The sequence below is a fragment of the Zonotrichia leucophrys genome, chromosome 14, assembly GCF_028769735.1.
Source record: "Zonotrichia leucophrys gambelii isolate GWCS_2022_RI chromosome 14, RI_Zleu_2.0, whole genome shotgun sequence".
Taxonomy (NCBI): Eukaryota; Metazoa; Chordata; class Aves; order Passeriformes; family Passerellidae; genus Zonotrichia; species Zonotrichia leucophrys.
In genome coordinates, this window is record NC_088184.1 from 1,395,705 (window position 1) to 1,420,175 (window position 24,471).

Consider the following 24,471-nt stretch of genomic DNA (forward strand, 5'->3'; position numbering starts at 1 on the left):
CTGTCCCTGCACAGACACCCCAACAATCCCACCCTGGCAGTGCTGCCCAAGCTCTCCTGGAGCTCTGGCAGCCTCGGGGCTGTGCCCATTCCCTGGGGAGCCAAGGTTTCCTCAAGAAAAGCCTCACATCCATTCCAACCTGTAGGAGGCCTGATCTTGTGGGAATCCCTCCTTTCAGTCCCTCCTATCTCACCTGACAGCTCCTTGCTTGTACCATTTTAAAGCAAAATGCAAATTGCTTTTCTGTTTAATTCCTTGAGTAAAGTGCAAATATCCTGGCTGCAATGCAATGAGGACTGATGGATTCTTGCAGGCTATCAGACATAACACTCCAACTCCATACAGCTGTATTTTCTGGCAAGTTATCAAAGTGCTTAAAATTACAAGTGTTTCAGCTTTAGGGATGCAGTGACTTTTAGTTTATGAAGGTAGAGTTGCAATAAAAGGCCTTTTGACCTGTATCATCTTCAGAGTACTTATCTGGAGAAAGATAAATAAGGTGCAGTCATCACTTCTGGCTGAGGCTCTGAGAACAGGGATGCACTTTAGAGAAATGCATTTTCAGAGACTACTGATCTCTGCCCAGAGAATTTTTCATATGTATTGAACAGCAGTTCTCTTTTACAAAAGCCTTTTCCTGTCTCTTCTTCCTGGCCATTTCAGAAAGTTTGGAAATGCTGTTTGCACTTCCCCTAGAAATAGTGTGTTTAAGCTCCATGCCCATTCCTCCTGCCCTTGATGGACTGCTGTGAGTGCAATAAACTGAGACAGAGCAGCCAAAATCCCTCTCACAAATTGAATTTCTCTCATCCCAGAAGTCTCCAATTCAAATGTCTCAAGCAAATCTCATGACAGCCTGCTGCTACTCTGGTTACACTTATAGCCAGATGATCTATGTAGTTGGTGTAGTTGGAACCCTTTAAACCCACTTTTTTATTTTCTTTTTTTTTTTTTTTTTTTAATTTGCACTGGAAAAATAACATGGAATATTCCAGTAACAAGTATTTGCAGCAATCACACCTGCACTGTGGGGCACAATCCTCACAAACTCACCATGACTCCAAAGGGCTGCAAGCACTGGCACTGTGCTACACCATGAGGGATAAATTATGGCCATTTTTAACAGCAAAGTGATTTGCTTCTCGTGGTTTTTTCTCTTTTTGCTCCATTTCTAAAGCACAACCCCTGCCACAGTGGAGAGGAAAGGAGCTGGCTGCAGAATAGCCTCAATCTGGAAGCCATTCCAGGTGGCCTGAAGTGCCACTGCAGGTGTCCCAGCCCTGAGCCCACAGCCTGGCCTGGTGCTGCCGGGACACCCCTGGGCTTTGCCTTGGAGATGGAAAACCTCTGATGTTTGAGAAAGGACTGGCCTGATGTTCCTCTAACCCTCCCCATGCTCTAAAATACTAAATTAGTGTTATTGTTTGGTACCTGCACCTGCTTTACCTCATCTCATCTCAGCTGTTTCCCATAAGCTTTTCACCAAGCCTTCCAACCTTCCTGTTGGAAGGGAAAATGGCACAGGATCACAGAATCAATGAAGAGTTTGGATTGCAAAGGACCTTAAAGACCATCTCATTCCAACCCACTGCATGAAAAGACACTTTTAATGTTCCTTTTTCCTCAAACACTCCAAACTCTGCACCCTTATTGCAGTTGCTACCTTTTAACCTCACCAGCTGCTTTTTATCTGCTTTATTCATTTTCCCCTCACCCAAAAAATCCCTAAGGAAAGAGCGAAGGTAAAAGAAGTGACCTAGGAAATTTTTACATAACTTCCCAAAGACAGTTTCCCCTGAATGGTTTGTATTGGCTTAGGCAGCTTTTCAAGCAGGTACAGGTTTAGGTTATAGAATTACATTTTTTATTCCTCCCAGGGCTTAGAACAGGAAGAAGGGAGATAATCAGGAAAAGCAAAGCCAGTGTGGTTATCAGCCATAGGAAAGTTCAAATTAGCAATTATTAGACAAGTTTTTTTCACAACACAAGATTTTCAAATTGCAGGAAAAGAATAAAATAATTCCTAATTGTGGTCATGGCCATATTTTCAGAGCTGGATTGAACTTCAGGCTCAAGACAGAAGAATATCTGCCTTATATTCCAATATATAATTGGAATTAGTATTAGCTCTAGACATCAGCATGCACATTCCTCTCATGATATTCAGTCTGATAAGAGAGAAAAACACCCACTGGCTGACCTCCACTGAGTGGAGTAAACAGAGATATTCTGACTTAGAGCCTGACTTAGATTTCAGCTGGGGCTGGGGTTGTGTCTTCATACCAAAGCTCAGTGTGGTCACAAGGTGTTTTCTCAGCCTCTGCACACACATGTACTTTAGACCCTGCATTTTGGGGACGTGAATGTGGTTGTGACACAACCTGGAATGGAGACTGGTTATCTTTAACAGCAGGTGCTTATCTCAATTGGTGGGGAAATCATGTGTCACTGCAAAACAAACACTGGAATTCTGGCAATGCCACCCTTTCCTCTGAGCAATTCTGGAAAAACAAGTCCCTTGAACTCCAATTATACTTCATACTAATCAGGTGAAAGGAGCTGCTTTAGAGAGGAAAGTAAACTGAAAAGCAATTCACTATGTGGAAAGGAGAGACTATTCCTTTTTCAAGCACTGCTTTGTTTTTCATTCCAATTTGGAAGGGGTTTCTGTTCCCTGTGGATTTCCCAAGGTGGCTTTTGGCCCGTGGATTCCACACTGCATGTTGTGATTCCAGGCTCTCTTGTAAGCCATGGAAAGGACTGGGTGAGTTTGGGAACTGGGTGGAAGCCTCCCAGTGGAAGTACATGAAGGTCTCTGTGAAAAGGTGAAGCTGTTTGAGCAAAAGACCAAGCACAAACTTGCAGCTCTACTCATGCTTTATGTAGAGCTGAGTTGAGACCATGAAAACCACCTTTAGGCCACCCTGGAGTTCCACTGGACAGCTTGTTTCCAGCTGGAAACACAAACAGGACACCTGCAGCTCTCCATGGCTGAATAAAACTGAATAATAACCCACTAGCTAAGATCTTTTAATGCACTGGCTTGTCCTGAGGGAGTTTTCTGGTTAATTTGTGATATAAAACTCCATTTTCCTACCTGCAAGACACCTGAGAGAGCAGCACATTTATTTACCTGTACCAGGTGTGCTAATCCTGGGAAAACTGAGGCATAACCCACTGGCTATGGAAGCACTGGGGTCTCCTCCTGCAGTACAGCCTCAGGCTTGTGGCCCCACAGCCCCAGGGCACAGGGCTGGCTCCTTGTCACTGTCATCTCCTCTGGAAAAATCCCTTGGCCAGGATTTCTTCTCCTGGGAAGCTGAGAAGCTGCAGAGAGGAATTAAAACGATAATTATCTGATTGCTTCTCCTGTGTTTTGCTGCTTTGGAATGTGGTCTGGAGATTGTTTACCAACTGGTCATTGCTTGATTGGTTTCATGTTAATTTTTTAAAGTGAATCATGTCCAGCTGTGTTGAGACTCTGGAAAGTCATGAGTTTTTTATTATCATTTTTGTTAAGCCTTCTGTTTGTATCCTTCATTCTTTAGTATAGCATAATATAATGTAATATAATATAATATAATATAATATAATGTAATATAATATAAGTATATAAAATAATAAATTAGCCTTCTAAGAACATGGAGTCAGATTCTCAACTCCTCCTTCACCCTGGGGACCCAGCAAATACCACAGTTCCTGTCCTTGTGCCACCTCATTGATGGAATCAAGGCCTGAAGAGAGCTGGGGAGGGATTTGACAATGGGATAAGACAAGGGGAATGCTGTGTGTCCAAGACCCCCCATTCTCCCCAGAAGGGAATGTGGCCTGTGGAGAACCTGCTGCATGTCTGAGGTGGGCAAAGCCACTGCTGCAAGTGAACCCCAGGCTGGGAGTGCAGGAATTTGTCTTCTTGAATACCTCAGTCCTTGAATGCCTTACTGAAGAGTTTTGCTGCTATGGGCAAACATGGATATAATGACTACTCACTGAGTAAACCAAGCTACTGCCTGCCCTCTCTCTGAGCAGGCTGAGTGTCACTGTCACCCCATTAAATTCCACTCCAGCAGTAGAAACACTGATAAAAAATGTGGTGATAGCACAAGAGGAATGGCTCCCACTGCCAGAGGGCAGGGCTGGATGGGATATTGGGAATTGGGAACTGTTCCCTGTGAGGGTGGGCAGGCCCTGGCACAGGGTGCCCAGAGCAGCTGGGGCTGCCCCTGGATCCCTGGCAGTGCCCAAGGCCAGGCTGGGCAGGGCTGGGAGCAGCCTGGGACCGTGGGAGGTGTCCCTGCCAGGGCAGGGGTGGGATGAGCTGGATGATTGCATGATTCTGGTAATTTACAGAATCATGCAATGTTTTGTGTTAGAAGGTGCCTAGATTCACTGAAGTTAGATTCAGGATAACCCACAGCTGCTTCAATGTAGCATCATCATTCCCTCAGTGTGCCTGTTTTTCCCTTCTAGAAAACAGAGTCTCGATCCTCCGAGCGGGGGGGATGATGTGCACTGGCTGGAAGGGCCATAGTGCTGTGCTGTCCCTGGGGGTCAGAGGTGCTGTGGAGAGAGAGCCGGACCCTTGGAGCCCGGGCTCCCGGCCCGTGTCCCTGTGGGAGCCGTGCCGGTTCCCGCCCGCGTCCCTGTGGGAGCTGTCCCGGTTCCCTCCCTGTGGGAGCTGTCCCGGTTCCCTGCCCGTGTCTGTGTGGGAGCTGTCCCGGTTCCGGTCCGTGTCCGTGGGGGAGCTGTCCCGGCTCCCGCCTGTGTCCCTGTGGGAGCTGTCCCAGTTCCCCGCCCGTGTTCTTGTGGGAGCTGTCCCGGTTCCCTCCCTGTGGGAGCTGTCCCGGTTCCCCGCCCGTGTCCGTGTGGGAGCTGTCCCGGTTCCCGCCCGTGTCCCTGTGGGAGCTGTCCCAGTTCCCCGCCCGTGTTCTTGTGGGAGCTGTCCCGGTTCCCGCCCTGTGGGAGCTGTCCCAGTTCCCCGCCCGTCTCCCTGTGGGAGCTGTCCCTGTTCCCGCCCGTGTCTCTGTGGGAGCTGTCCCGGTCCCGGCCCCGCTCCCACGCCCGCCCGCCCCGGCAGGCGCTAGGGGGCGGTGCCGCCGCCCGCACTCCGAGCGCCGCCAAGATGGCGGCGTGTGGGACGGCGGGGGCCGCGGGTGGCGGTCCCGGCCGGGCGGGGGTCGGGGCGGGCCCGGCCCCGGGACGGGGATCGGGGCGAGCAGGGGTCGGGACGGTCCTGGTGGCCGCGTTGGCGGCGCTCGTCTCGCTGCAGGTGGCCCGCGGCGCCGGGTGAGTGTCTGGGCACCGTCTGTCCGGGGGCTCCCGGTGCCCTGAGGTCGGGCCGGTGGAGCGGGTGCCAGGCGGGCCGGCCGCCCTCGAAGCGCGGCGGGTCTCACCGGGGACGCGGGAGAAGCGGGCCTGGGTGCCAGCGAGGCCGTGCCCACCCCGAGCTGCGCCGCTCTCACCACCCCGCCTGTGCGGCCTTGGGACAACCGGGTGTTGTCGTTGCAGGAGCGGCCCCGGCGAGCCCCCGCTGCAGCCGTACCCGCCCGGGCAGCACGGCCCCCGGCACGGCCACCGGCACGTCAGGGACTGCCAGCCCGTCAAGTACGGAAACCTCACCCACGAAGCGTGGCCCGGCGACAAGAGCACGGGCGGGCCGGTGGCCGTCACCAGGACGTTTGTCTCGTACATCCACCCGGAGGGCAGCGACCGCAAGGCGATCTACGGGCACTTCACGTTCGTGAGGAACCCCCTGAGCACCTTCTCGGTGCTGGAGCCGGGCGGGGCCGGCGGCTGCCGGGCTCGCCGCAGAGCCACCGTGGAGGAGACTGCGAAGCTCAGGAAGTGTCTGGTGGCCCAGAACGGCGGGTACTTCGACATGGAAACTGGAGAGTGCCTCGGGAATGTTGTGAGCGATGGGAGGCTGGTGAGAGACTCGGGAGGCCTGCAAAACGCTCAGTTTGGCATCCGCAAAGATGGCACCATGGTGTTCGGGTAAGAGCTGGGGGTGTTTGGAGAGTGCTCTCCAGCCTGAAGAGTTTCAGGCATCGCTGGGCAGGAAGCTCATCCCAGCACTGCCTCCTTGGCCTCCCCAGTTAGAGCAGAAGCTCATTTGGAAAGCTGAAGCTAGGGATGTTCTAGCTGTACCTGGTGGAGCTATCTCTGTGGCCCTTGGCTCATGTCCTAGGATGAAGAGAAGCTCAGTAAGTGCTGATCTCCAGCTGCTTGGGCTCCAGTGTCTCCTCTCCAGCTTGCAGTGGGCACACTGGGTGGGGTAGAAGGAGAGAGGGCTCTGTGTTTTCCACAGAGGAGGCACAGAGTGCAGTGTGAGTGCTCTGGCTGCACTACAGAAAGGCTGGGTTTGAAGGGAGCTCAGGAGGTGCCTCATCCAGCACCCTGCTCAGCACAGGTGGGATGGAGTGGGCTGCTCAGAGCCATGTCTGGTTGGAGTTTGAACATCTCCAAGGATGGAGACAACACATCCTCTCTGGGCAAATGTGTTCCCCATGTTCAACCTAAACCTCCCCTGGCCCAGCCTAAGGCCATTCCCTCTCCTCCTGTCCCTGTTCCCTGGGAGCAGAGCCTAACCCTTACCCAGCTGTCCCCTCCTGTCAGGAGCTGTGCAGAGCCACAAGGTCCCCCCTGAGCCTCCTTTTCTCCAGGCTGAGCCCCTTCCCAGCTCCCTCAGCCCTTCCTGGTGCTCCAGCCCCTTCCAAGCTCTGTTCCCTTCCCTGGACACGCTTCAGCCCCTCAGTGTCTGCCTGTCATGAGGGCCCAGAACTGACCTCAGCACTGGAGATGTCCCAGCAGTGCCAGCACAGGGAATGCTCACTGCCCTGGCCCTGCTGCCCACACTGTGGCTGGTCCAGGCCAGGTGTCACTGGCTTTCTTGCCCACCTGGGCATGTGACCCTCCCCAAGATGGAGACAGAAGTTTTAATCACCTTCTGATGAAGAATATTCGACTGAGAGACTGTAGTGCTCTCTGGAGTGCAAGGCCTCCAGGAGCTGCCCTTCCCCAGCAGCAGGAGGATCCTGAAAGGCCCAGAAGTGTTCCCAGGACCCTTCTGCTGGTGTCAGAAGATGCAGCAGCAGCCTGGAATTTGCATCTCCACCCTTCTGGTAGCTCAGTCCCGGACCTCAGGAAGGATCCCTGCACTGAGTGTGCCAAGGCAGGGCTTTATCCTGCAGCCATTCTGGCAGGCCTGAGCGCCATGGCCTTGATTTGTGTGAGAGAGGGGCTGGGTGGGTCAGTGACATGTCCTTCAACTCAACAGCAATTTCAGGGTCACTGTTGAGTCCCTAAGCTCAGCTGTGCCCTGCTGCTCCCCAGCTCTGGCAGGATGTCCCTGTTAAATGGAGCTGTCGTGGTGTTTGGTGGCTTTGTGCCTTCCAAACCACGATCAGAAAAATAGTTTGGGTGTAAGTAATTTTGGCTGTCCGGACAGGGGGGAAAGTCCTTCACTCCTTCACTCTCAGCCTGCATCAGGCCAGCAGGACAGCCCAGGGCAGTCACCCACCCTGCACAGCTGCTGCTGCTCCCTGGGCTGCCAGTGGGTGACTCCAGGCTCTGAAAGCTGTCACTCCCTGCCCAAACTGTTTTGTAGTTTGATCTGCTTTCAGCCACGTTCATGCTGTCTTCTTGTTCCTTTCCCGTGGGAAAAGGGAATTTGTTTGGCATGTTTTCCATTCAGGTGTTTGCAATTACACAAAGCTTTGTTTGCCTACAGTCAGGGATGCCAAACAAAAGTTGAGCATCCAGCTCCCACAAGACATCAGAAAGTCACCTTTAAACCCAAAAAGCAGAGCACAGCTGTCCACCCCTCAGCTGCAGACATCCCCCAGCCCAGGCTGCCCTGAGGCAGGTGTTCCCCTGTATCCCCAATATCCCTGTGGTGACACAACACCTGGGCATGGAGGTGGCACCTGAGCTGTCCTTTTGCTGTCTGCAGGGGCAGGGGAAGCTCCTGCCCAGATGGAAGCAGCAGGTGCCACCCAGTGCAGCTGCTGCAGGCTGGATGCTGCAGCTCCAAATGCTCTCCAAAGCTGTTGGGTGTCACAGTTTTGGAGAATAGAAGCTGACAGGCAGCAAGATGTTACAGCTGCTTCCACAGATCCCTGAGTATTTGGCAGTGGCTCTGTGACACTGTTGAGTCAGGGATGGATGAAAGGACTCCATGGTTCAGAAGGTGAAAAAGAGAGATTTCATTAAGAGGTAGTGTCCTTTTATAACCAGGATCACTAAGGTGAAACCCAATTGGTCTCAAAGTAAAAACCTTTCAACTATTGGTGGACTTTGAACAGCACACTGTGAAGACACATATCTATAAACAATGTGAACAGAAAGAGAGATAATAATTGTTTTCATTCTTCCTCTCTAAGTTTCCCAGGCCTGAAGCCTGGAAGAATTCTCTTTGACTGAACTGAGACTCTCCACAGCTCTGTCCTTGTGTTCTGCCAGATGCTTTCTGTTCATTACCCTGGCTCAGATCCCCTGGCCACGTTGTGTGAGGCACAGTGGCCTGGGACCATGGTTAGCTGTGGGTTTGTGCAGAGATCAGAGAGCAGGGGCTGCTCTGGCTGCTCAAGTGCTGTTTCACACTGCTGGGCCTGGATTTGGATGTAGCTGTCCTTCATTCTGCCTTTTCCTGCCCTCTCCCAGCTTCAGGAGCCTGCTGGCAGCAGGAGAGGCTTTAAGGTGGTGTGTAGTGCCTGTGGTGTCAGGCTTCAGCAGTGGCATTGAGACAATTAGATAGAGCTAAATACTAGCTGAGCAAACAAGCTAATGCCACATCCTCTGCAATCAGTGATATGTTGACCGATGTTGATAGTATTAGACATGCTACTCTTCAAAACAGAGCAGCCATTGATTTTCTTTTACTAACACAAGAGCATAGTTGTGAAAAATTTAAAAGATTGTGTTGTATGAATTTGTCTGACCATTCTAAATCCATTCACAAAAGCATTCAAAAATTAAAAGATCTGACAGCCCAAATTAAAGAAGATAGAAATTCCTAATTAGATGATTTGTTTCAAAAGTAGTTTTACACCTTAGCTAAAGCAACTTTGCAAGATAAATCTTTATGTATTAAGTGTTCTAATACTAATATTTATAGTAGTACCTTGTATACTTTGTTGTGTTCAGCGAATGATGAACAAAACAGTCGGAAAAATTTTTGTCATACAAGCAAGAGAGTTAAGAAGTAGAAGCACAGAGAGTGTTCGAAATCTCACGAAAGCAGTAAATGAAAATATAGACATGAACGAAAGTTTTGAATTAAAACCTTAAAATCAACCAGAGTTTTTCGAACAATAACTTGTGACTATTACCAAACATGATTCATATCTCTTTCAAAGATTAGACCTTCACAACATTAAGTTGCTGTGCCGTAATATAGCAATACTTTAGTGCAAATAAGTCTCCAACAGATAATAAGCAGAAATTTTACAATAGAGTTATAAAACGCAAGTAGTAAGCAACAAGAAAATGAAAACTTCTAAGTCAAACAGAGAGGGGGAATTGTTGGATTCTGGTGCCCTCTGTTCCCAGCTACCTGTCTGAGGAGGATGTGCTGGACCAGTCCAACCCCTTTGTGCAGCTGGTGAGCGGCGTGGTGTGGCTGCTGAGGGATGGAGAGCTGTACATCAACCAGAGCCGGGCAGCCGAGTGTGGGGACACCCAGAGCACAGGTAACTGCTGTGGGCCTGCCTGCAGCCTGCCAGGGACAAGGGCACTTAACAGGAATTGGGTTTGGGCTGTCCCAGATGAAGGCAGGAATGAGTCTGACTCCATGTTCTCAGAAGGCTGATTTATCATTTTATGATACTATATTATATTAAAGAATGCTAGGCTAAACTATGCTAAAGAATACAGAAAGGATACTTACAGAATGCTAAAAAGATAATAATGAAAACTTGTGACTCTCTCCAGAGTCCCAACACAACTTAGCCCTGATTGGTCAAAGAGTGAAAACAACTCACAGCAGAATCCAATAAAACAATCACCTGTGGTAAACTATCTCCAAACACATTCCACATGAGCAAAACACAGGAGAATCAAATTAGATAAGAATTGTTTCTCTTTTCTCTGAGGCTTCTCAGCTTCCCAGGAGAAAAATCCTGGGTGAAGGGATTTTACAGAAAGTGTGAATGCCACAAAGAGGTCCAACTTTCATAGAATCATGGAATAGTTGGGGTTGGAAGTACCTTAAAGGCCATCCTACTCCACACCCCTGCCATGGGCAGGGACCTTCCACCATCCCAGGTCAATCCAAGCCCTGTCCAGCCTGGCCTTGGGCACTGCCAGGGATCCAGGGTGGGCACCCTGTGCCAGGGCCTGCCCACCCTCACAGGGAACAATTCCCATCCTGTCTAACCAGAAACTCAAAGCAGGTGCCTCCTCCAGGAGTTTGAAGCCAAGGGATTATGAATCCCTGTGCTGGACAAAAGCTTAATCAAGAGCCCTTTTGTAGGGCTTGGATGAACGAGAGGAGCTGGGCTGTGCTCTCCCTGTGTCTCAGTTCAGATGAGGCCCTTGCTGGGAGCTCTTTGCAGCCAGGTGTGTCTCAGCAGCCCGTTGTGTGCCCCAGCTGAGTGGGAATTGTTCCCTGTGCTGCAGGAACCTTCGACAAGTTCATCAATGTGATCTCAGCCAGGACTGCCGTGGGACACGACCGCCAGGGCCGCCTGGTCCTGGTCCATGTGGATGGACAGACAGAGTCCAGAGGGTAAGGCTGGGGAATTCCTCAGTTCCTGGGGCTGGAGGGCTCTGCAGCTGTCAGGGACTTGTTTTAAAGCTGAGCCTTGCAGAGCTCAGGGGAGCCAGAAAAGGTTCACAGAAAAGGCTCAGCTACTGCACTTTCCCCTTAGCTGCCTTTCATCCAATCTGGCCCATGTCACTAAAAACTGTCTTCTCTTGCACTGGCAGAGCCCTGAAGTTGACCAGACTCCCCTTATTTGTACATCCACATATTGTCTCCATGCAGGTCTTCTGCCCTGCACTTGCCTCTGGCTGCTGGGGAGTTCCCCTCATTCAGAGTCACCAAAGAACCGCCAAAAGCGGTCTGGGATGGGAGAGCTTCCCCTTCCACCACAGAGAGCAGCAAGCTGCTGACCTAACAGCTTCACTGAAGGCAAACCACCAACCAACCTCTGCTTTGCAGGGTCAGCCTGTGGGAAATGGCAGAATTCCTGAAGCAGCAGGGACTCATCAACGCCATCAACCTGGATGGGGGAGGCTCTGCCACGCTGGTCCTGAACGGGACCCTGGCCAACTACCCCTCTGAGCACTGGTAGGTGCTGCTGCCTCTGCCCAGGCCCTGCAGCTCCTGCCAGCCTGCAGAGCCCAGCCCACAGCCTGGGAGGGCACAGCAAAGGCAGGAGAGAGCAGATCTAGGGTTTAAAGAGATTGAGTGACTCCATGTTTTTTCCACTTAGTCATCCAGGATTAAAGCTGAGCTGGTTGCAGACAGGCAGCAAAGCTGTGCCTGTGACTGAGTGGCTGATGGGGGAATGGGATAAGGCAGCAGCTCTTAGTCTGGGAGATTCAGAGCTGCACATCCAGGGGAATTAGCAGAGATCTGTCAGCAGCTTATTATTATGGAAGAGAAACACTGACTGGGAGACTCTGTCCTTCCTCATTGGAAGGAATCTAAAGAATATTTTGTTTTAAATTCAACTTTTTAGTCGGTTCTGACTGTAAACATGAAGAGATTTAGCATTGAGTTGCCATATATAATGTATATCAAAGCGAATAACATTGAAGAAAATGTGTGCCAAAATGAGGGAATTTGGGACTGTTGCTTCTGTAATTCCATGTTTGAAATGATACCTATCAGATGGGATTTAGAACTCAGGTAAAACACTGACTGCAATGCAGTTTGATGTTTATATTTGCCCAGTATTACTGTTGATGTTTGGCAGCGTGGCTCAGGAGGAAATCTCTGGGTTATGTAAGGGCTGTTGGTTGTGCTGGGCAGCGCAGGGCGAGCTCACGCTGTCCCCTCTGCCGTCCCCAGCTCCTTTGACAGCATGTGGCGCTGTCCCCGGAGCATCTCCACCGTGGTGTGCGTGCACGAGCCGGGCTGTGACCCGCCCGACTGCAGCGGCCACGGGCTGTGCGAGGCCGGGCGGTGCCGCTGCCACAGCCCCTTCTGGGCGGGACCCGCCTGCGACACCTTGGACTGCGGCCCTGCCAACTGCAGCCTGCGCGGCGTCTGCAGCGCCGGTGAGCGCCCGTGCCGCTGGCACCGGGGCTGGGAGCGGGCAGGACCGGGCCGTGCCTCCCGGGGAATGTCCCGGGGGAATGTGGAGTGCCAGGCAGCAGCTGGGTGGGTGCGTGGGGCTGCTTCTGCTCTCCAGAGCATCCGAGGCACAGGTGGTCTGAATACGTTGCCTTTAGGAGGCAGCTCTGTGCCTCAGTTTCCTTTTCTGCTCCAGGGTTGTGCTCTGGGTTTTTGTGAGGCTGCTGATGGGCAGGGCTGTGTATTATGCTGTGTGACAGCAGCTGCTTCTCTCCCCTCCCCTTACTGTTCCTTCTTCACCTCCCTCTCCTACTTCATAATTTTTACAAGTGTGCAGTTGCTACTCTTGCATGAATCTGAGCCTAGGGATTGCTGGAATGTGTGTCCCCAGCTTCTGCCCCTCTGTGCCCATCCCTGCCACCCTGTTCCTCTCATTCAAGTGAATGAGAGCTTGCTGGGTGCAGGTGTTGTCCCAGGGAATGCCATCAGGGATTCTGCAGCATTTGCAGCTGGGGAGGGGGGTGTGAACCCACCCTTTGTGTGAGTGCAGGGTTCCTCTTCTGGCAGGGGTAAGAGGGCACCTCCAGAGGCAGAGGCTCCTAATTTCAGGTCCTTGCTGCCTGCCTGTGTGGTGTTGTTGTCAGTAATGCCTGTTCTGTGTTTGCATAGCTGGATGCCTCTGTGACGCCGGCTGGACTGGCAGCAACTGCACTGAAGGTAAACCCTGCCTGCTGCTCCCCTGCCTCTGCACAGCCAGGGAGGGGCAGTGGGAGCCACTTCCCAGCAGCTGCCTGCCCCAGGGGACAGCAGGGAAGGGAGAGGCTCCCTGAGGGCTGGGCTGCTCTTTTCTGGCAGTTTGAATGAGTCCAATGCAGCTGTGGCATCGCAGTTGGCTTGGTGGGAGACACTCGAGTCCTTGCTCCTTGTTCAGGGCACACACTCAGCTGGTGGGAGCATCCCTCCCCCGGGGTGGGCTGTGGCTGTGTGCTGGCATTGCTCACCCCTGCCCTGGTGCCATCTCTGTTTGTGTCCCGCAGCGTGTGCTCCCGGCTCCTTCGGGCAGGCCTGCAGCCAGCGGTGCCGGTGCCAGCACGGCAGCTCCTGTGACCCCGTGCACGGAGCGTGCTCCTGCCCTGCCGGCTTCTACGGCGCCAGCTGTGAGCACGGTAAGGGCCACAGCGACCTCTGGGGCTGGGACAGCGCTGTGTCACCTCTGAGCCACCTCCTGGGGGCGCTTCTGCCCGGGGAGCTCAGGCCTGAACATCACCAGCCGGCTCCAGGCTCTTCTGGGCCTGCCTGTCCCACACAAATGGGCTGAAAAGGAGAGGAAGGAGTGTGGTGGTGTTCACAGGGGTGCCAGGATGAGGGAAGACACGAGGGTCTGACTCCATGTTTCAGAAGGGTAATTTATTATTTTATGATAGGTATATTATATTAAAACTATACTAAAAGAATAGAAGAAAGGATTTCATCAGAAGGCTAGTAAGCCAAGGAAGGAATGGAATTATAATAAAATCTTGTGACTGACTGAGAGTCTGAGACAGCTGGGCTGTGATTGGCCATTAATCAGAAACAACCACATGTGACCAACCACAGATCCACCGTTGTATTCCACTGCAGCAGATAACCATTGTTTACATTTTGTTCTTGAGGCCTCTCAGCTTCTCAGGAGAAAAAATCTTAAGGAAAGGATTTTTCATAAAATGTGTCTGTGACAGAAGGAGCAGAGAGGAAAGAGGAGTTTGCTTCCTCAACAGAGAATTGTGGATTCCTGTTTAGTCTCCTGCATTCTTTTCCCAGAGCCCCTGAATGACCACAAAACATCCTGTGCTCCAGGGTGTTGCACCAGGCCCTGCTGTAGCCCAGGCTTCAGGTGATGCAGTCAGAGCCTGGGGAATGCTCCTCAGGGCTGTCCTGCCTTCCACCCTCACACTGCCTGTGCCAGGGCTGAGTGTTCTGCCTGGTGTAACCACTGCAGGTCCCCTGTGTCTGAGTGAATGATTGAATTACAGAGGGGTGTGAACTTCCTGGCTGCCTGATTCTGTCAGGGATGCTCTGTTCCAGCCTGGGAGCACTCAGCCAATCCCATCCCAGAGATGTTGCCCAGAGCAGCTGTGGCTGGGCAACCCTGGAAATGTCCAAGGCCAGGTTGGATGGGATAGTGGGAGATGTCCCTGCTCATGGAACAGGGACAAGAGGAGCTCTAAAGTCCCTTTCAACTCCAATAGCCATTCCATGATTGTGTGATCCCAGTTCTACACAAACTTCCCTCTGGAGCCCACCAAGGAGCAGCCTTGACCTCCAGCACGGTGCTCCCGGGCTGCTGCGGGCTCGGCTGAGCTGAGGGAGCTGCAGCCGCAGCCTGGGTGCTCCCGGGGCAGGTGGAGCCGCGGCAATGACCAATCCCTGTGTGATGCCGTCCCCAGAGTGTCCCCCGGGCTGGTTTGGGCCGAGCTGCCGGAGCCGCTGTGCGTGTGACCACTCGTGTCCCTGTGACCCCGAGAGCGGCAGCTGCAACATCAGCCAGCACGGGGCGCTGCAGCAGCTCCTGCACACAGGTATCCCTCCCGGGGCTGGGCTTTCAGTAAAATTGGAACAGCAGCTTTAGTGCTGAATGGTGTTTGCTCAGTCACCAGCTTTGCTTAACCTTGCTCTTTTTAGTGGAATTTTACACCCTGCCCCACCTTCCTTCCCTGTTTGTTTTCCAGCTGGACAGTGTTTGGCTTCCCAGGAAAGGAGCAAAGACAAGTTCTTTCTGTCAGAGTAAGTGTTTGGTGCTCACTGTGCATCTCAGAGGCTGCCACAGAGCATGGGGGGTGTTCAGTCTGCAGCAAAGGAGGCTCAGGGGGGCCCTTGTGGCTCTGCACAGCTCCTGACAGGAGGGGACAGCTGGGTGGGTCGGGCTCTGCTCCCAGGGAACAGGGACAGGACAAGGGGGAACGGCCTCAAGCTGTGCCAGGAGAAGTTTAGATTGGATATTGGGGAAATTCCTTCACAGAAGGATGGTGAGGCGCTGGCACAGGTGCCCGGGGGGTGGCAGAGTCCCCATCCCTGGAGGGATTTAGAAGCCACGTGGATGTGGCAGTTGGGGCCATGGGTCAGTGTGGCCTTGGCAGTGCTGGGACAATGTTTGGACTCGATGATGTTGGAGGGTTTTTCCAGCCATAACGATTCCATGGTTCTGTCCTGAGAGCAGGCCCACAAGCTGGGGAACACACAGCAGGGAGGGCAGTCCTTGGGCACACAGGGGAGCTGTTGGTGCTGTGATTTGTGTCCCACAGGAGCTCGTGGCTCTCCCTGAGCTCTGCCCTGGCCCTGCTGCTGGTGCTGAGTGCCCTGGGGAACGTGGGGCTGCTGCTGCAGGGGCGGTGGCGGCAGCACCGTGACTATCGCGACTATGGCAACTATCGCTACCTCCCCCTGCGGGACATCAACGGGGACAGCCCTCACAGCCCCACCTCTGCTGCCTGGCACCACAAGCACCTTCAGGAGCCTGAGGACACCCAGGAGCCCGAGGACACTTAGGAGCCAAACCAGGAGTTCCTTTAGAATCATGGATGGGATGAGGATTTCACCCTGCATTGCCCCTCAGCACTGACTGCGACTGGGGCTGTTCTGCCTCAGCCCAGAACTGCCCTGTTGTGGCTGTGCTTTCCTTTCCTGTGCTGCCCTGCAGCATCAGGGGATGCAGGACATCCCTTGGGTGAGGGAATTCCACAGCTGCAGCAGCAAAGGAGATGGGCTGGTTCCTTCCAGAACTGAAGGCAAACAGGTGAGGGATGCAAGTCAGCACCTCCAAAAGATCCCTGCTCACCTGAGCAGTGCTTTTTAAGATGCTAAGCTGCCTCTAGTACAAAGCTGGGTTTAAGGGTATTAATCAGTGTCTGCCTTTCCTTGCTAAGCTGATTTTAATCAGGAAAGTGACCAAAAGTTTGTTCTGAAACGTTGAAGCAGGTGCAGCAGCCAGTGCCAGCAGAGCCCTCCTGTCCCAGCCGTGGTGGTGGCTCAGGGGTGACACAGGGTTGTGACAGCCCTGCAGGGCTGGGGGGTTTTCTCACCAATCCTCAGGCCAGAGCAGCCCCAGAGGGTGCTGAGTGCTGTGCTTTGGGGCAGCTCCTGCAGCACAGCACCAGGAAAGCCCTCTCAGCTCCAGGTTCCATTTGTGCATCTCTCCAGCTCCCAGCAGCCAAAGGCTCTGCCCAGCTCTGAGGGACCCTGGCACAGCCTGGAGCTGTCCCTGAGGGGGAGGGCACAGACAGGAACAGCCTGGCATGGCTGGCATGGCACAGCCTGGGCTGCCCTGCCCCAGCAAGGGCTCCAGCCCAGCCAGCACCCCGAGCTCCTCCTCTGGAAATGTGGAACAAATCCTTGCACAGTTCCACTCAAACAGTGTTGGAATTTGCTGCCCCGTGAGGGAACCAGCCTTGGCCAAGCCCCTGGATGCTGCAGAGGGGTGAGAGCCTGTCTGAGCCCCACACACCTTTATGCACTCACTCCCTTTTTACCTCTCCAAGTAAAGGATGTGTATTTTCTGTGCCAGTGTTGGCACCAAATCAGCCTGTAACCAAGAGACTCTATTTTTCTATGATTTACAGAAGTTTATTTGAAACTTGAATAAAGTCTTTTAGTGCTACCTGCCTGAAACTCAGAATTCCTGATGTGCAGCTGCAGAAGGAGCTGATCCTTTCCCAGCTAACCTCAGCCCCCAGTGGAACCCAGGGGCTCTTTTATGTTTAATAACACCCACACTGCAGGATGTGCTGTTCCAGCCCACTCTGTGTTAGGAAATTAAACACAAGATGCTGGTTCTGTAGAAAAAAACCCAAACATTTTAGTTAAAAAGCAGGAAAAAGTGAATACAAGCATTACCTCTGCTTCTGTGGGCAAAGAGAGCAGCACACAGGCTTGAATTTTCACTGCCCTGCAATTTCACCAGTTGAATCAAACAATTCCACATGTTCTCAGAGATGTTTTATTTCTCACATACCCAAAAGTACAGCTCTACCAGGACACACAGACACCATCACAGGAGGACATCTGTTTCTTCAGTGCCCTGCAGTGGGCTCTTACAGGAGGTTTGAGGGTTTTGGCTGAGAAAAATGAGGATTTCAGTGTATAAAACCAAAGCCAGCTGCAAAGGAGAGAAAGTAAGTGCTGCTAAAAAACTTAATTAATGCCCATTTAACTTAGGTGTAACTGAAAGCTTGGAAGGGGGTGGTGGTGTCACTAAAAGCCAGCAAATGTGACTTGACTCCAATTTCACCTTCCAAGAGAGAAATAATCAGATGTAAGGAGCATCACAAAGGTGTTGGAGGAATATTAAAGCTAATTGCATGCAGGAATCTTTGACAGCTGCTGTCAAGTCAATCTCTAATAGCTGTTCCTTGCATTAATTGCTCACAGTACAAACATTTGGGACATGAAAGCAGTGTGAGCTCATAAAATGCCTTTTGAAATGAGGGATTCCCTGCCTGGAGCAGGGCTGGCCTCAGCCCCAGCAGCTCCCCAGCCCAGTGTGGTGGCAGCTGGGCTCACCAATTCCTGCTGGGAACTGAGAGTGGATTATGGCATTTTCTGAATCTGCCAACAAACCAAACCGGGATTACAAATTGTTATCCACACTTCCTGAAAAGGAACAGACAGAACCAGAGTGGCTGAGCAGAGAGCACAGCTGCATCTCAGGCACTCGGGAGTGCCTGGCCTGCTCAGTGTCAGGAATTGCTCCCAACAGTGAGCTCAGGAGCTGAGGAATGACTGAGCTGAGAATGGCTGAGGAATCACTGAGCTGAGCTCAGGAGCTGAGGATGGCTAAGCTGAGCTCAGGAGCTGTGGAATCACTGAGCTGAGCTCAGGAGCTGTGGAATCACTGAGCTGAGCTCAGGAGCTGTGGAATGGCTGAGCTGAGCTCAGGAGCTGAGGAATGAGCTGAGCTCAGGAATCACTGAGCAGAGCTCAGGAGCTGTGGAATCACTGAGCTGAGCTCAGGAGCTGAGGAATGAGCTGAGCTCAGGAGCTGTGGAATGAGCTCAGGAATCACTGAGCTGTTCTGGTGCCTCCCTGAGAGAGCCCCGAGCCGACTCCCAGCGCTCCCGGCTCCGGTGCCACCTGCGGGGCTGGAGCCGCCCCTGTGCCCCGGGGCTCAGCCCTTCTCCTCCTCCTCCTCATCCTCCTCCAGCAGAGAGCAGCAAAACCCGGCTCAGACGGTGCCCTGAACCGCAGCTGAGGCCATCCAACATCCATCCATCCCCCCTCGGGCTCTGTTTGCCCTTCCAGCCCAGGCAATGGGGCACACCTGGAGAGCTCTGGCAATGCAGGTGCCACCCGTGGCACAGCATCCTGCCCTCCCCTGCCCCCACGGGCATGGCACCAGCTCTGAGGTAGGTGTTGTGTTTGCATAGGGAATATCTGAACCAGGGACAGCCCCAATTTCCTGGGAGCCACTTTTTACCCAGCAGCTCCTTCCCTGCACACAGCCCGAGCTCAGCAGCCTCGCTGCCGGGAGGGCTTTGCTGCACCACCCACAATGAGCCCATTGCCCAAGTTCTGATTTCTGAGGGTCCAAAATCCCTCCCAGACTCAGCTCACTGTGAAGAAAACTCTGAGTTTATTTTCTAAGCACACTGATGTAGTTGGAGGGGGAAAAGGTGATGTAGAAGAATTCTGTGTCTCTGGGATCTGCAGTTCACAAGGTCAGGTTTAGAAAGCACAGCACAGCATCCAGGCTGTTGTTTCCTTTCTCCTGTTAATATTCAGGAGAAAAAGGAAAAAATACTGAATTATGTAAATTGATTTCAGAGTAAATTGTCAGGTGGGATAAAGCAGGCAGCCTGGAGAGGTCACAATCTGCTTCACAAACCTGTGCACGATCTCTGATGGGCAGAGGAGTGGGACTGCCAAGGGACAAGAGGAAAAACTGGGATTGGGATGTCCCCAGAGCCAGGAGCACCCTGTGGAACCAGCCCTGACCTCACCCTTGAGAGATCTGCCAGGGCCAAATTCCTCCACTGACAAAAGTCAAACTTCTGGTGAGCAGAAAACAGCACATCCCACATCTCAAAACAAAATTACCAAAAAAACAAATTCAGGGCAAAGGAAGAGATTCTTACCCAGAGCAAACCCAGGAACAGGATGTGAGCAACCACGTGAGAAGGGAAGGTAAAATCCTGAAACAGCACAGGGGGACAGGGCTGGGTTTGCTCCTGAGGCTTTGGGAGACTGAAACTGTTTCTAAATTAGATTTTATTCTGGGTCAAGGATTTTCCATGAGGGATACACACATGCACTTCTGCTTCCAGAATTCCCGACTTTCCAGAGGAAATGTAGGAATTACATTTACATTTGTCCCTCTTTATCAGACTCCAGTTATGCTGAAATGCCAGAGACAGAAGTTTCATTTGTCTGGGAGAAACATGAAAGTCTATGGAACAACTGAGAACTGGAAATCAGAACTTCCCTGAGCTCTACATAACCAAGTTACCTGTTCACAGGGAGAGATGCAAGGTGCAGAGTGATTCCCTTGGCTCCAATCCTTAAAAAACCCCATGTCAAGTTCTTGGTCTCCCATTGTCCCAAATATTTTGGCTCTTTTCTCATTTGGCAGAGCCTGGTGCTTCAAAACCAGTGATTATAAAAAAACAGGGTGGGAAGGAACAACTTCACAGATTCCTGAATAAAAACTTGGTGAGTTTTGACACCTGCTCTCATCATTTTTTCACCTGGACAAGAACATGGATAACTTTGCTCCCCAACCTGACTACAGGAACAATCAGAGATTAGGGACAAACGTGGCATTTTTGGTGTGTAGGAAGACAGTGCATCTTTATGCCAACTCCTGAACTATATCCTCGTTTCTTAATCCTAAAAAACAATCTAAAAAAGCACTGGACTCTCACCTTTCCTTGCAAGGAAGGTGACACAAGCCCTTACCCAATGCAGCCCTTTTGCAAGAACATCCACTGATCACAAAGATCAGGACCCAAGCAGAAAGATTGCTTGGGATTGAAGACAATCAATTATTCCTTTCTAAAACAAAGTTCATCCCATTAAAAAAGGTGACTGTATTTAATAAATAGTCATTTCTGACGTAATAAGTTAAAAATTAATTTAAAATAAGCTAGTATAGAATAAATAGGCTTCAGTAAGTGCTTACATACATACATGCCTCTCTGAATGGTTTCAAGTGAGCTCATGTTTAGAAGAAGCAAGTTCTGTAATACTGCCAGGAAATCTTGTGCCTACAGGAAATCAAATATTGCTTTGCTTAGCCCTTTAGGACGGGATTCAGTTCCCATCCACTTGGGAATGGGACAGACCTACCCATTATTGCTGTAAACCTGAGTAAAAAGAAACAATAGTTTGGAAGATGCCACTCACTGCAGGCAGATTCAATGCCTGGAATTTCTAAAAAAAAAAAAAAAAAACCAAAACCTTTTAACTTTGTTTCTCAGCAGGGTTACAAAAATCCAACACATTTCCCAGAGCATCCTGCCAGACCAGGAGAGTTTTTGGTTTGGCCTGGAAGTGATTTCTGAGCCATGCTGCCTGTACCCAGGTGTTGGGAGGTCCTGCCAAGGCCCTGCCCCTGGAATGCCCCCCTGACTGCCCAGTGTGGGAGCAGAACCCTGTGGGCACCCAGGACATTCCCTTGTTTTGCCCCCCAGGAATTCCCTCAAGGGGCAGCAGGTAAGGCAACATCAGCCTCCTCTGGGGGAAAGAACTGAAAAGAGCCCTTTGGAGTGGAGTGGGGTCCTGCAAACCCACAGGTGGTGAAGGAGGCTACTGAGGAGCAGGCAGCTGAGCCCAAACCCCTAAACCTGCCCTTGGAATTTCAGTTTTTGTGGTTGAAGCAGCCCCCAGAGGCCTCTCTGTGTCCAAATGGCTGTGGCTGCCCCACGGCTCAGCCCTGGAGCTCTTTGGTTTGGGTGCCCCTGGTGCTGCAGCCCTGGCTCTGCTATCTGGAGAGGTGGGAGCTGCTCTGGGACTGGCTGGAAGATGTGGTGACTCCACTCAGCTGGGAAAAGCCACTGGTGCAGGATTCCAGGCTGGACATGGATCCCCTGGCATGGGACAGAACAGATGTGCTGTTAGCAAGGCTGCATTGAGGGATTCCTGCCACAGATCAGCTCCCCCTCTCCAACATTTGCACAATTTTGGCCCATCATTTCCCACTTGCTCTCTAAGAATCTCTGTGTCATGATGAAAAATTAATCAGAGACATTTTTTTCCCATTTACAGATATTATTCCTTGTCTCTGAGTATTGTTCTGGGGAAAGGGACAGAGCTGGAGCCTCAGAGGTGAAAGGAAAGCTCCAGAACAATCCAAATGCAGCCTTGGGAACCCAAGGGCTCCAGGCTGCTGAACAGCAGAGTCCCAACTCAGCACCTCCAGCTCCTCCTGCCCAAGGCAGGCAGGGCTCAGGAGGAGCCCCAAGAGGAGCAGGACTGGACTGAGGATTTCTGCTGCTCTGACCCCACAGCACCTGGCCAGGTCACACCTCAAGCCACCACCTTCAAATCTGCTCTGCCCAACGCCTCCAGCCCCAGGGAAGGGCCAAGGCTTGCACAGAGCTCAGATTGACAGATGGGGAGGTGATTGTGGCATCGAAGGGGCCAGGCACACCCTGCCAGGGCTGGCTGTTCACCTGTGCAGAAGTGCTCATCCTTCTCAAGTGCCAAACAAAATCATCTGGGAAACAGCCCAGCTGATATTTAAATTACTCCAAAAGCAGCTTCTCAAAATATTCCTAACTAAGATAAAAACCCTCTTGAGTCAAAAATCTCCTGCTCTTCAGGCAGCTGCAAGCAAAGCCTAAAGCACAAATTTCACTGATGGACAGATTCAAGAGAATCTGAAAATGCCACCAATTTTGTGTCCATCCACTTGTCATTTAAACACACCCCCTGTGGGGGTCTCTGATATCCAAATGTTTAACTCACCCCCACTGCAACTCGTTGTAAACCCCTTGGAAATGCCCTACCTGAAGTCCTTGGAGGCCAGCACCTCGTAGTAGTAGATGAGCTTGCACTTGTGGCTGGAGCCCTGCAGGGAGGCCAGGACATCGTCCACACGGGGCAGGCTGGAGCTGGAGCAGGGCAGGGGCCCGTGCATCCTCCACTGCAGGATGTAGAAGCCAGGCCAGCGAGTGACATGGGAGCCCTGCAGAGAGGGAGGGACAGCAGGTGAGCACGGGGGAATGGGAAAGGGCTGAGTGACCCAGCACAGGTGGCACTCACCTGTGTCACCTCCCTGACACACAGCCCTGTAGTACCAGCAGGAAAATGAAAAAGCTTATTTAGCTTAATTTCCATAAGAATTTTAGCTTGGAGTCTCTTTTCAATGACTCACTTTAAATAAGGATTTCCCATTTTCACAAGGCATCCAGAAAATTATCACAGAATGGTTTGGGTGGGAATGGACCTTAAAGCCCATCCCATCCTATCCCCATCCCACCGTCCCAGGTCACTCCCAGCCCTGCCCAGCCTGACCTTGGGCACTGCCAGGGATCCAGGGTGGGCACCCTGTGCCAGGGCCTGCCCACCCTCACAGGGAACAATTCCCAATTCCCAATATCCCATCCATCCCTGCCCTCTGGCAGTGGGAGCCATTCCCTGTGTCCTGTCCCTCCATCCCTTGTCCCCAGTCCCTCTGCAGCTCTCCTGGAGCCCCTTCAGGCCCTGGCAGGGGCTCTGAGGTGTCCCTGGAGCTTCTCCTCTCCAGGTGAGCACCCCCAGCTCTGCCAGCCTGGCTCCAGAGGGGCTCCAGCCCTTGGGGTGTCTCCATGGGCTCCCCTGGACTCTCTCCAGCAGCTCCAGGTCCTTCCTGTGCTGGGCCCCAGGGCTGGGGCAGCTCTGCAGGTGGGGTCTCACCTGAGTGGGGCAGAATCCCCCCCTCCTGCTGCTGGGAATGACCACAGCCCCCTTTTCCAGCAGTTCCTGATTTCCCACACCATCAATTCCCTCCCACCACTCCACTCTGGAGCTGGCAGGACCCTGAGGCCATGGCAGGAGCCCAGCCCTCTGACCTGGATGCTCTCTCCTTCCCTGCAGACCAGGGGAGACTCCACCCTGCTGTAATCCACCCCCAGCACCCAGCTCTTGTCAATGAGCTGCACGTTGTCCCCTGCACCACAGGGACTTGGTGCTGTGGCTTCTTTGTGACTCGGCTCAGGAGCTCGTTTGGAGTGGAAGAGGCTGAACACCACATCTCCCTTCAGGATGTCAAAGTCCCAGGTGATGACAGATTCCCCCTCCAGGATCTCCACGAGTATCTGAGAAAGGAACAGAACAAGCCCCTTGCAGGGTCAGGTGCTCAGCACTGTGCTCCTCCCCACTCTGGGGCAAACTCGGCTCACAATCCTTCAGCTGGTCTTGGTTCCTGAGGGAGACACACACCACCTCCCACAGTACACCCACTCTGGTGTTTTTACCTTTTCTCCCCATACCAGAGTAGCTTATAAATGAGTAACTTGTTCTAGGAAAACTTCAGTGGAACGGAGGAAAGAGCCAAATCAGAGTGACTACCCCATCAGAGGCCAGAAGACTGATCTGACACTGATTTGCTCCTTTTTGGGACATCCTGTTTCCTGGTGACTCCCAGCACACACCTCCCTTTATCACCCCCATTACTGTCCCAGCTGGGAATGGGAGTTGAACTATCACAAGGAACACTGAGAGCCCTTTATTTCTCCCAAGAGGAGGAGGAGGAGAAGACTAGACCTTACAGAAGATCAGGCCACAGCAGAGATAAGAGCCACTGCTGCTCTTCACTCCCACACGTGCAACTGCTCCCGTGCAGGAACAGCAGCTGCTGCTGAGCCCCCTGTGCTGGGAGCCCCTGGCTGCTGCAGCCAGCCCAGCAGAGGGGACACATGTCACTGTGCCACCCCAGCAGCTCAGGTGAGCTCTGTACCTCGTGTGGGGCTCCTCTGAGGACACTGGCAGAGTGGTAGATGGTTTCTGTCCACAGGCGGATGTGATCCGAGTTCTCGGGCTCGTCCTCGCTCTGGTACAGGGACTTGGGGACCAGCCCCCCCTCTGAGACAGTGCACTGCAACATCACACAGACAGACAGACAGACAGACAGACAGGGGCTCAGCATGCTCCAGCAGTGAGGCAGCAACTCCTGCTGCTGTCAGACACGGGCTGAGCCCTCAGCTGGGCCAGAACTGCACTGGGCTCTGAGCTCATGGGAACCACTGAGGTTTCTGTGAGCTCCCTGCAGAGAGCTGTGC

The 24,471-nt window shown here is 52.4% G+C and overlaps 2 protein-coding genes across 2 annotated transcripts in view; one reads left to right on the forward strand and one right to left on the reverse strand.

Moving 5' to 3' along the window:
- The first annotated feature begins 5,120 nt into the window (after nucleotides 1–5,120).
- On the forward strand, nucleotides 5,121–17,094 carry NAGPA (N-acetylglucosamine-1-phosphodiester alpha-N-acetylglucosaminidase). Its single transcript, XM_064726295.1, has 11 exons — nucleotides 5,121–5,286; nucleotides 5,509–5,994; nucleotides 9,550–9,689; nucleotides 10,618–10,726; nucleotides 11,162–11,290; nucleotides 12,017–12,225; nucleotides 12,911–12,958; nucleotides 13,279–13,407; nucleotides 14,668–14,799; nucleotides 14,950–15,004; nucleotides 15,523–17,094. The coding sequence occupies exons 1-11, from the start codon at nucleotides 5,123–5,125 to the stop codon at nucleotides 15,764–15,766; spliced, it is 1,845 nt and encodes a 614-aa protein (XP_064582365.1). The 5' UTR covers nucleotides 5,121–5,122; the 3' UTR covers nucleotides 15,767–17,094.
- A 101-nt stretch (nucleotides 17,095–17,195) lies between these two features.
- The window catches only part of SEC14L5 (SEC14 like lipid binding 5), a 40,994-nt gene continuing 33,718 nt past the window's right edge, over nucleotides 17,196–24,471 (reverse strand). The window contains exons 14-17 of the mRNA XM_064726294.1: nucleotides 24,150–24,287; nucleotides 23,263–23,508; nucleotides 22,219–22,397; nucleotides 17,196–21,297 (exon numbers count right to left, since the gene is read on the reverse strand). Of these exons, the coding sequence (XP_064582364.1) occupies nucleotides 21,192–21,297; nucleotides 22,219–22,397; nucleotides 23,263–23,508; nucleotides 24,150–24,287 (669 nt within the window). The 3' untranslated portion in view covers nucleotides 17,196–21,191. The remainder of the gene's footprint in view (nucleotides 21,298–22,218; nucleotides 22,398–23,262; nucleotides 23,509–24,149; nucleotides 24,288–24,471) is intronic.

What these genes read in the sequence shown, in the direction of transcription:
- NAGPA (XM_064726295.1), top strand. Translation starts at nt 5,123, where the DNA reads ATGGCGGCGTGTGGGACGGCGGGGGCCGCGGGTGGCGGTCCCGGCCGG. An exon ending in TGGGGACACCCAGAGCACAG is followed by an intron (nt 9,690 to 10,617) that starts GTAACTGCTGTG and finishes CCTGTGCTGCAG; the next exon opens with GAACCTTCGACAAGTTCATC. An exon ending in GCAGCAGCTCCTGCACACAG is followed by an intron (nt 14,800 to 14,949) that starts GTATCCCTCCCG and finishes TTTGTTTTCCAG; the next exon opens with CTGGACAGTGTTTGGCTTCC.